This window comes from Onychostoma macrolepis, chromosome 05 (genome assembly GCF_012432095.1).
Source record: "Onychostoma macrolepis isolate SWU-2019 chromosome 05, ASM1243209v1, whole genome shotgun sequence".
Taxonomy (NCBI): Eukaryota; Metazoa; Chordata; class Actinopteri; order Cypriniformes; family Cyprinidae; genus Onychostoma; species Onychostoma macrolepis.
This window is the reverse complement of record NC_081159.1, coordinates 30,652,965-30,664,984: the sequence shown is the minus strand read 5'-3', so window position 1 is coordinate 30,664,984 and position 12,020 is coordinate 30,652,965. Positions and strand designations below refer to the sequence as shown.

Here is a 12,020-nt window from a genome sequence, read left to right as displayed (position 1 = left end):
CTGTGTGCACTGAATTTATTTAATATACGAGTTTCACAATTTGAGTTGAATTACTGAAATAAATGACCTTTTCCATGACATTCTAATTTATTGAGATGCACCTGTATGTTAAAGCTGCAGTCCGTAACTTTTTTTGGTTAAAAATTATCCAAATTCAACATTCGAGCAAGTACATAACCAGCCAGTGTTCAAAACTATCACCTTACTTTAGCCCGATTCACAACGGTTAGCTTATAATAATGTTTTCTAATTTCAGTTGTACGTGTAGGTTTTCGCGCAAAATTCGAGCATGGCACTGCATCATTACGTCACGTCTGTAAACATAAAGAAGTTGTACCGGCCAGTAGGCTATCACATGTGAGGATCCTGCAGGTGACAGATCGTTTAGCCTTTTCTGCCAGCCACTAGAATAATTAAATGTCAAAAAATCATTTTGATGGCGGATTGTAATCCAGAAAGGATTATATGAAACATATGTGAATGAAATTAAATTATATTCCAGTTTTAAATGTGCTTCTGATTACAGATAGCCTGGGATTACACAAGATTTGTATTTTAAAGACAACCAGTTCGAAGGGAGCATAGTTTGCTTTTTGGGTTAATTTCTTAATATGAAATTCGAATGGCATAACAATTAAGATATTAGACTGTACAGAAATTGAAATCTACACACTAATACACACTATACTCATAGTCACGCAATGCTGATGTTGTTAACATTAATAATTTGAGAATAAAGTATAACAATTATAATAATTTGCACGGTTTGACGTGATATGAGCTAGGGTAAATATACCTATTAAGCTCACGTACCCATTAAGCACACTTCCATTTTTGAGCTCAGATTATAAAAAGAAAAAAATAATTTATTATCCTACTTGATGTCTTAACCAATTGATATGTTTGTTACTATATACCTCCTATAATTTTAAGTCAATCAGACCATTGCACATTGAGATAAAGGTCTCCACATGTTCACACTGTCTGGTGGCCATTTTGAAAGCTGTCTAAAAACTTTCACCAAAAGAGGAGCCCCTTAAATGTGCGTTTTTTAGATGTTTAAGCCTTTATTTTGGGTAAGTTTCACTACTTATTGTAAAATTACGAGATTAATGTTCAGACATTTGCATATTATAACCTGGAATTTGGATGTGGGAAATAATTACATTAGATCCAAAAGATAGTTTTAGCAACATAGCGCAGATGCTACAGAACACAGTTAGCTGACTAGCCGTATAAGATTGTGTGCTATGCTAACATATTACTTAACAGTCATTACTGGCTTGTAGTTTTACATCCATAATATTATAAATTTATAGTTTATTGCTGGTCTATGGTATTGCTGTAATTTTTAAAGATTTCATATTATTGTGAAAATCACAGTTTCAGTGTGACATCAATAAGAAAAAGTATAATTTTATAGATATTGTTAATAACAGTTGTTCATATTAAAATATGAACTTAATACATAACCTAGACTATTTATTTAGCAAAATCCTGTCATTTTAATAAATATTACATGAAATTTATTAAAAATTGTTGCAGCTCCAATTAAGCTCAGTCAGGGCTTGAATTTCGGCGCAGGATTGTGCATAATTTAAACCATTCCCGCAAATTTAACTTTTATAATGCGAGAAATTCCCGCACAATATTTGCTTAATCTCAGATCAAATTATGAAATACATCCACAGCAGCGAAAAAAGAAATCACCGGTTCAAACAGTCCGTCTAGAATTTAATTCCACAAACAGCGCTGCACCGGTGTTCTCTGACTGTGGCTGAGTCCTGCAGCATCGGCGTGCTCTCCGTGGCCTGCGTCGCTCTGATCTTATTCACACAAGGCTGTGTGACGCGCTCTTATATTCTGAGTCGCACGCAAATGCGACTGAAAACTACTGCGTGCAACTATGAAAAAAATATTTATTTTAGATTTGCAGAGTTGAGTAATGTCACAGACATATCTCATGAATCCTTTCATAAACAAAGAAAGTAGACACAATGTAAATAAGAGATTCATTATGCAGTGTAGAGAGCTTCGTTGATTATAATGGAACTTCTTGAGATCGCAATGAACTAAGGAGAGTGACAGATTTAATGATTAGTAAGGGAGTTTGTAAATGTGATATTGATTTAATACAACAGTTCAGTAAACAAGAAGTTAATATTAAGTGACTTACATTGTCTGACTATAACACTGTTGCCTGATTTTGCTCTATTTCCTCGATGAAAATAGTTTGAATCATAGCCAAAGCTCAGCCGCTGCGCATCTCCATTCAAACACAACGGCGTCTCCTTTATGAATGAACAGGCGTTTTTAAACGAATCTAGTGAGTCAATGATTCAATTACCCATTCATAAAGACAGTTACTTCCTTCATTCCTGAATGAATCAGCCGTTCGAACGAATCAATTTAATGAATGATTCAGTGATCAAACCAGTGACTTGTCGCCACCTGCTGGCAGTTTGTTTAAATTTTGACGTATCTTTCAGTTATTCAAATAATTTAATATTTCCATAACCTATTCAAATTGTATATTTAAAATATTAATCTCAACATGAATTTATAAATTTAATTGCACTCATACCAACTCTGAGGCTCATTAAACGTCTGAAAATACACCTACAAGCCACTTTTGTGTTCTTCTGCTCCACCTCTGTACAAATTAATTTTGTTAATACTGATTAATTTGATTGATATCTTATTATTCTTATTAGAAATTTTAAAAAGCTTATAAATATGTATTTTTAAAAATTTAACAAAAAAGATGACATACTTTTAATAAAGTTAGAAAAATGCCATAAAAATAAAATTCCCCTGTAAATCACTTTAAGGAGTCAAATATCACCCTGTAATGGGATGGCTAATTTTTGATCATAATTTTTGATTAAACATTAGAAAAAAATAATTAGCCCATATCTTAGAAAGCTGAGACATTCCTTCATTCAGAAGGCATAAAACTGAAAGCAACTCAAAATAATGAAACATTAAGTGACATATATTAGTTGAGTTCATGATGGAGATCATGATGTGTTTTGTATAAAATAAAATAAAAAAATAAAAAACAAAGTAATTGAACTGGAATATATGAAATACACTGATTCTGAAAGGCATTCATAAATAGTTTTAATACAGTTCCTAATGTCAATTTGGAGGAGAGCATCAAAACTTAAGCTGTTTTAAAAACCATACATTAAAATTTGTAGACATAAATAAATGAAGACGATTAATTTAGCCCCGATGTCAATTTATCTTTATTCAGATTTCAGAATGAGCACTTTGTCATTTGTTATATGTTGAGGATCTTGTCCATCTGATGTTTATCATGTTCATCTGATGTTTGCTACTGTGATGTATATGAACTAGGGCTAGACGATATGGCCAAAATTGATATCACGATATATTTCTTAATTTCGGTCGATACAATATAATTCCGATATCGATATGAACACTTCTTATTAAAAGAAGCCTCAGAAAAACTGCCAAGAATGCCCACAACAGATGTCTGTATATACAAACGTATGAAAAATGAATTTGCCAAGTCTATGAACTCCTCCTATAAAACTATATAATATTTTAGGGAGGGAAATTAATGTTCACCTTTTATTTGTATTTAGCCTTCATACAAACAAGAAATGTGAAATCACTGTCAAATAAACATCTCAGACTCACCTTATCAATATTTATATCTTTAACTTCAAACTATAGGCTAACATACACTACCAGTCAAAGGTTTTTGAACAGTAAGATTTTAGTTTTTTAAAGAAATCTCTTCTGCTCACCAAGCCTGCATTTATTTGATCCAAAACACAGCGAAAACAGAAACATTTTGAAATATTCACCATTTAAAATAACTGTTTTCTATTTGAAAATGCAAGTTATTCCTGTGATTTCAAAGCTGAATTTTTAGCATCATTACTTCAGTCACATGATCCTTCAGAAATCATTCTAATATTCTGATTTGCTGCTCAAATAACATTTATTATTATGTTGAAAACAGTGGAGTAGAATCTGATTCTCCGCGCTTTGAGGCGCTTTGAGAGCGGTAGAACTAGCGGTTTCCCCAGTTATGGCTGTAATCTAAGCAGCTCCGCTCATGAACGCTACTTTACCAGATAAAATGAAAATGTCATCAAAACTATTCTGAAGACAGTATGTTCCCTTCAGAGATACATTCATATAAATCCCGCTTTTTGAAACGTACAGTGCTCATGTTTATTCAACGAAGTCAAACGCCACAAATAAATCAATGTATGGGAAACACTGGTAATGTATATCGAAATATCGGAAATGTGTTTAAAAATCATATCACCATTATTGAAAAAAATTATATCGCGATACATATTGATATTGAATTATTGTCCAGCCCTAATATGAACATAACTTTTTAATAAGCAAGGGAAATTCCCGACATTAAACAAATAACCGTAGGGTGTTTGCATTGTAAGAATGTACAGGGATACTTAAGATTTAAAAATGCTGACTTGTTTAGGTGATGTTTTCTCATTAAATTCGTACGACTTCCTATTAATTCAATGGAATGTATGGGAATAGTGGGGAATACCAATATGGTGGCGCGGCAGTTTCACTTTCATGACGTCATGAGCAATCCAGTTCTCTATTATAGATCAGTGACAGAACCATTACTTTTGTGTACCGATACACCTCTAAAAGTCACACTAATGCAGGCTTTCATACACTATGTAAAATGCTTACTTGCTTTTTCTTTTTTTTAAACTCTCAGACTGAGTTCAAATATTATATCTGTTGTTCTCACCATAACAAACTAGCCGAACAGTATCCTGGGAATCTAAGGGCTGACTGCACAGGCTGCAGTTTGGGTTGTAATCGCTGTCTTGTAGCCATTGTAGGTATGACTGTACAATACACTGTACACGTAAAAGTAACAAAACAAAAGTGTTTATAAATCTTCAAAATATATTTTCTCCTTAAAGTGATAGTCCATCCAGAAGTGAAAATCCTGTCATAATTTACTCGCCTTCCATGTCATTACAAATCTTGCGTGCATTTGTGATGCATTTTTGTACACACAAAAGATAATAGTTTAAAGAATGCCAAATAGTTTATTTTCCCATTGATTTGCACTGTATTTTGTCCATACAATGGAAGTGAATGGGAAACAAAACTGTTTGGGTACTAATATTGTTCAAAATATATTATTTTTTATATTCCATCGAATAAATAAAGGTATGGAAAGACACGAGGCTGACTAAACGATGACAGAATTTTAATTTCTGGGTGAACTATCCCTTTCAGTCATGAATTTTAAATATTAGAGTACTAACCTTATTGTGATTGGATACAAGACAGTGCTCACAAACGTTGACACGATGTTCAAAACAGAACAAGTTCGTTACCTTCCTCTTAGGACACTTGCACAAACCCATGGTCTGCCTGTCAAACAAAAGATCCATATATCATCATCCAGAATACATATATAAACTCGAGTACACTAAATGTACTCCTAAAACATACATTTTAAAAATGAAACATTTTAATCGATGCATCTCTTCTTTGCACTTCAATATATAGCTTAAAAATAACCTGCCAACTCCGGTAGTGAACACAAATACAAAACTGTGCCATTATTTAGTCGGACAGAGGGTAAATGCAGGTAAGCTGACGAACGGTTAGATGCTCGACTGCAACATACTTCCCGCAAATAAATAACATATTATTAGTGAAACAATACTATATTTACCTTAAAAGAAAAAAAATACCAGTCAAAAACAAACCGATGCAAATATCAGCATGGAACTGTCCACTCTCCAGTACTTTCCTCAATATTTTTTTATAACATCTAACGTTGCATTTTTTGCCACGTCTCTTCCGCTAACGTCGCAGTGCAATTACGTCACCAAGCACAACACATAAGGTCAGAGAGGGGCGGTTCAAGATGGCGCTCTAGCAACATGTGCGTCGATGTGCTCTGCAAAGTCAAATAGTGATATTAGCTTCTAGTGCAATCAGAAAAGTAGTGATGGAAAAATGAAGCTTTGCGAAGCACCGAGGTTTCCCCTCAACTGTATCGTAAAAAGGTTCTTTTCTCAAAGCTTTTCAAGACGATGCACACTAACGACATCTTGTGGTCAAAAGGTGGAAATAGCTGCCTTTGCGTCCCAGACGACACAGTTTTGGATTGATAATAAATCAGTTTGTGCTATGAAAATAAAGCAAAGAAAGTATTAACTCTATATAAATTTATATTTTACATGTCAGTCATTGTTTTACACAATATGAATAAATGAGTCTGTGAATAAATTTGTGGAAAAAATAGGCAAGAATGTACGTATATATATGCATATAGCCTACTGTATGATCAAAATAAAAGAACATTATCAGAATGGTCAGCTGAATTGATTGTGAAGCGGGTGTCTTCGAAAAAGTACCTTAGCATCACAGAGGAGGTATGCTAACTCTCTCTTATTCATCAAAGTTTTGACTTTTAATCACATGTTTATGTGTAGATGTGAGGTTTTGATAGTTTTGTAAAGGTTTTGTCAATGAGTTACTGGACTTAGACTAATTTATTTAGCCTAAAATATGTGCTGTACTGTTAAATTCGCTGACGTCACTTAACTGAATCTAGTTAAAACGTGATTTGATATTTAATGGCAAGCAATTATAGATAAAAATTGTTCTGTGGTTTCAGGAGTAATGCTACAACAGAAGAGAAGTTCCGATATATCTAAATTTCTGAAGGAAGCTGCTGACAGAGATGTGGGAAACATAGGTAAGCTGAGTCAATTCATATGCATTTTTCACTACATATTTATTTCACCACAAAGTTATTTTAAGAAGGTTTTGACATCCAAACATGAGTGAGTGATGTTAAAATGTATTTTATTTCTGTGATCAAAGCTGAATTTTCAGCATCATTACTCTTCAGTTTTATTCAGAAATCATTATAATATGCTGATTTGCTGCTCAGGAAATATTCCTGATTATTATTGTGTGTGTGTGTGTGTGTGTGTGTGTTTCAGGATTTCTAGATGAACAAAGTTTAAAATGAACAGTGTTTATTTGAAACAAAAATATTTACTCTCACTTCTCATCAATTTAATGCATCTTTGCTGAATAAAAATATGAATTTCTTAAAACAACCTCACTGACTTCAAACTTTTGAATGTTTACTTGTAGATGGGAGGTTGTGATAGCTTTGTAAAGATTTGTCAATGGGTTACTGGAATTAGACTAATTTATTTAGCCTAAAATATGCGCTGTACTGTTAATTGGTGACGTCACTTAAAGGAGCATGAATTAACTGAATCTAGTTAAAACTTTTGATTTTATATTTAAAGGCAAACAATTACTGATAAAAAAATTGTTCTGTGGTTTCAGCAGTAACACTTCTACAACATAAGAGAAGCTCCAAGATATCTACATTTCTGAAGGAAGCTGCTGACAGAGATGTGGGAAACTTATGCTGCGTCCCAATGTGCCTACTTATACTATGCCCTTAAAGTATGTACTCTTTTGGTGAAGAAAAAGTACACACTTTTGAGTGTGTAGCAGAAGAGTAGGCAAGCTTTGGGACATACTATCACGTCACACAACTGCTTCTTTAAAGGACCGCTCTGTCGCATCTGTTACACGCACCCTGTCACTGTAACCTGGCCTGTCAATCATCTTGTCACTGTTAACATCCTCCACATTTCATTTCATTTACCTTCCTACCGGATTGGAGAGAAAAAGTAGCTCGTTGATCTGCCAGTCGCGGGTCTTTCATGCGGAGAACTTTGCTCATATTTTCTGCATAATGATGAATTTAAAAGTTAACGACCAAATGGATGTTTATAAAAGTTCACATTGCTGTTGCAGATTAAATATAACACGGATAACAATAAATAAATATTTTTTCCCGGGTTAAATGTTGATTATTAGTAACTCAAGCATCGTTTTGTAAGCCTCTCTACCTAACCGTCGATCGCGCGCATCCACCACGTTTGTAGTTTTTAACGCATTTTATTCGTGTTTGTAGTTCTGGACCGAATCCTTCGCCGAAGAGCAATGGATTGGGCATAGTATAAGTAGGCACATTGGGACGCAGCATAAGTTTCCCACATCTCTGTCAGCAGCTTCCTTCAGAAATGTAGATATCTTGGAGCTTCTCTTATGTTGTAGAATAAGTAGGCACATTGGGACGCAGCATAAGTTTCCCACATCTCTGTCAGCAGCTTCCTTCAGAAATGTAGATATCTTGGAGCTTCTCTTATGTTGTAGAAGTGTTACTGCTGAAACCACAGACTAACCCTAACCTGCAGGGATCCACACTTCAAAAATCGACCTGAAATAGTAGACCAGGATCCCTAGATGAACCAAGTTTAAAATGAACAGTGTTTATTTGAAACAAAAATATTTACTCTCACTTCTCATCAATTTAATGCATCTTGCTAAATAAAAATATGAATTTCTTAAAAAACCTCACTGACTGCAAACGTTTGTACACTACCATTTAAAGGTCTGGAGTCTATTTAACAATGAATCCTGAAGAAAAAAAAAATAGTTTAGAATAAAATGTTTATCAGCACATCTGTTTTTTATATTGATAATAATCAGAAATGTTTCTTGAGCGGCAAATCAACATATCAGATTTATTTTTGAAGGATCATGTGACACTGAAGACTGGAGTAATGATGTTGAAAATTCAGCTTTGATCACAGCAATAAATTACAATTTTAATTTATTGCTGTGTGGGGGGGTTACAATAAATGGAGCTGTGGTGAGTATAAGAGACTTCTTTCAAAGATGCAAAAAATCCTACTGACCTCACCCAGCAAACAATGACCTGGCGGTCCACCAGCGGTTTTTGGGCGGCACAAATTCAGCGGCTTAATACGGTCGGACTACCGTCGGCACACCATCGGCGAGCCGACCAATCTAAAAACGCTGTCGGTCAGCCGGCGTTTTTTGGGTGGCACGCCACCAGCGGTTTGCCGTGGCTGGGCCTCCGTCGGTACACCAGTGGCAAGCGGAGGGTCTGTGTTTCTACTGAGCTCTTACATGACATCTTTGTTATATATTACATTTATGTTTTACATTACATTTTTACAGTTAAAAGGAATCTGAAGCACTGAATAAAAATAGTGAGAGTTATAATTAACAAAAGTATAGTATAAAAACTGCAAGCACATTTTTAGATGAAAACAATAGTTTGAATGATCGTAAAAACAACCATACAAAATCTAATTTTTTTTTTTTTTTTTTTTTAATTGCATAAAACTACTTTCTCTCACTGAGAAAGAAGCTTTTTAGCATCTGTGGCCTTGCTTTCTCTTCATTTGCTTAGTTGCACTAAACACAAAATTAGCGTTCTTAGAAGCTCTAAACTAGTGATTCTGAGCCCTGAAGCTCTAATATAACTTTCTCTGCAAAAAATTTCTAACACATGAAAATCTGTTTTTGCATTACAAATAACATTTCATTTCATGAGAAAGAAACATCTTTCATATACTTGAGCTTATCTTTTAAAATTGCATAAAACTACTTTCTCTCACTGAGAAAGAAACTTTTTAGCATCTGTGGCCTTGCTTTCTCTTCATTTCCTTAGTTGCACTAAACACAGCATTAGTGTTCTTAGAAGCTCTAAACTAGTGATTCTAAGCCCTGAAGCTCTAACATTAGCTTCTCTGCAAAAAATTTCTAACACATGAAAATCTGTCTTCTGCATTGCAAATAACATTTCATTTCATGAGAAAGAAACATCTTTCATGTACTTGAGCTTATCTCTTAAAATTGTATAAAACTACTTTCTTTCAGTGAGAAAGAAGCTTTTTAGCATCTGTGGCCTTTCTTTCTCTTCATTTGCTTAGTTGCACTAAACACAGCATTAGTGTTCTTAGAAGCTTTAAACTAGTGATTCTCAGCACTGAAGCTCTAACATAAGCTTCTCTGCAAAAATTTCTAACACATGAAAATCTATCTTCTGCATTGCAAATAACATTTCATTTCATGAAAAAGAAACATATTTCTTGTATTTGACCTTTTCTCTTAAAATTGCATGAACAAGCTTTCTCTCACTGAGAAAGAAGCTTTTCAGCATCTGTGGCCTTGCTTTCTCTTCATTTACTTAGTTGCACTAACACAGCTTTTAGTGTTCTCGGAAGCTCCAAAACAGTGATTCTGAGCATTGAAGCTCTAAAATAACTTTCTCTGCAAAAAAGATCTAACTCATGAAAATCTGTCTCCTGCATTGCAAATTACATGTAATTTGATAAGAAAGAAACATCTTTCATGTACTTGAGCTTAACTCTTAAAATTGCATTGAGCAACTTTCTCTCACTGAGAAAGAAGCTTTTCAGCATCTGTGGCCTTGGATTCTCTTAATTTGCTTAGTTGCACTAACACAGCTTTTAGTGTTCTCAGAAGCTCCAAAACAGTGATTCTGAGCATTGAAGCTCTAAAATAACTTTCTCTGCAAAAAAGCTCTGACTCATGAAAATCTGTCTTCTGCATTGCAAATTACATGTCATTTCATGAGAAAGAAACATCTTTTATGTACTTGAGCTTAACTCTTAAAATTGCATTGAGAAACTTTCTCTCACTGAGAAAGAAGCTTTTCAGCATCTGTGGCCTTGGAATCTCTTCATTTGCTTAGTTGCACTAACACAGCTTTTAGTGTTCTCAGAAGCTCCAAAACAGTGGTTCTGAACATTGAAGCTCTAACATAACTTTCTCTGCAAAAAAGCTCTAACTCATGAAAATCTGTCTTCTGCATTGCAAATTACATGTCATTTCAAGAGAAAGAAACATCTTTCATGTACTTGAGCTTAACTCTTAAAATTACATTGAGCAACTTTCTCTCACTGAGAATGAAGCTTTTCAGCATCTGTGGCCTTGGATTCTCTTCATTTGCTTAGTTGCACTAACACAGCTTTTAGTGTTCTCAGAAGCTCCAAAACAGTGATTCTGAGCATTGAAGCTCTAAAATAACTTTCTCTGCAAAAAAGATCTAACTCATGAAAATCTGTCTTCTGCATTGCAAATTACATGTAATTTGATAAGAAAGAAACATCTTTCATGTACTTGAGCTTAACTATTAGAATTGCATTGAGCAACTTTCTCTCACTGAGAAAGAAGCTTTTCAGCATCTGTGGCCTTGGAATCTCTTCATTTGCTTAGTTGCACTAACACAGCTTTTTGTGTTCTCAGAAGCTCCAAAACAGTGGTTCTGAGCATTGAAGCTCTAACATAACTTTCTCTGCAAAAAATCTCTAACTCATGAAAATCTGTCTCCTGCATTGCAAATTACATGTAATTTGATAAGAAAGAAACATCTTTCATGTACTTGAGCTTATCTCTTAAAATTGCATTGAGCAACTTTCTCTCACTGAGAAAGAAGCTTTTCAGCATCCGTGGCCTTGGATTCTCTTCATTTGCTTAGTTGCACTAACACAGCTTTTAGTGTTCTCAGAAGCTCCAAAACAGTGATTCTGAGCATTGAAGCTCTAACATAACTTTCTCTGCAAAAAAGCTCTAACTCATGAAAATCTGTCTTCTGCATTGCAAATTACATGTAATTTGATAAGAAAGAAACATCTTTCATGTACTTGAGTTTAACTCTTAAAATTGCATTGAGCAACTTTCTCTCATAGAGAAAGAAGCTTTTCAGCATCTTTGGCCTTGGATTCTCTTCATTTGCATAGTTGCACTAACACAGCTTTTAGTGTTCTCAGAAGCTCCAAAACAGTAATTCTGAGCATTGAAGCTCTAACATAACTTTCTCTGCAAAAAAGCTCTAACTCATGAAAATATGTCTTCTGCATTGCAAATTACATGTAATTTCATAAGAAAGACACATCATTCATGTACTTCAGCTTAACTCTTAAAATTGCATTGATCAACTTTCTCTCACTGAGAAAGAAGCTTTTCAGCATCTGTGGCCTTGCTTTGTCTTCATTTGCTTAGTTGCACTAAACACATAATTAGTGTTCTTAGAAGCTCTAAACTAGTGATTCTGAGCCCTGAAGGTCTAATATAACTTTCTCTGCAAAAGATCTAAC

At 34.4% G+C, this 12,020-nt stretch overlaps 1 protein-coding gene across 2 annotated transcripts in view; it reads right to left on the bottom strand.

Moving 5' to 3' along the window:
• zfpl1 (zinc finger protein-like 1) overlaps positions 1-5,989 on the bottom strand; it is a 64,674-nt gene extending 58,685 nt beyond the window's left edge. The window contains exons 1-3 of one of the 2 annotated variants that reach the window (XM_058775257.1): positions 5,720-5,989; positions 5,304-5,412; positions 4,775-4,886 (exon numbers count right to left, since the gene is read on the bottom strand). In XM_058775257.1, the coding sequence (XP_058631240.1) occupies positions 4,775-4,886; positions 5,304-5,405 (214 nt within the window). In that variant the 5' untranslated portion in view covers positions 5,406-5,412; positions 5,720-5,989. The remainder of the gene's footprint in view (positions 1-4,774; positions 4,887-5,303; positions 5,413-5,719) is intronic. The other variant, XM_058775256.1, reaches the window with a different exon arrangement.
• Between the last annotated feature and the right edge of the window lie 6,031 nt (positions 5,990-12,020).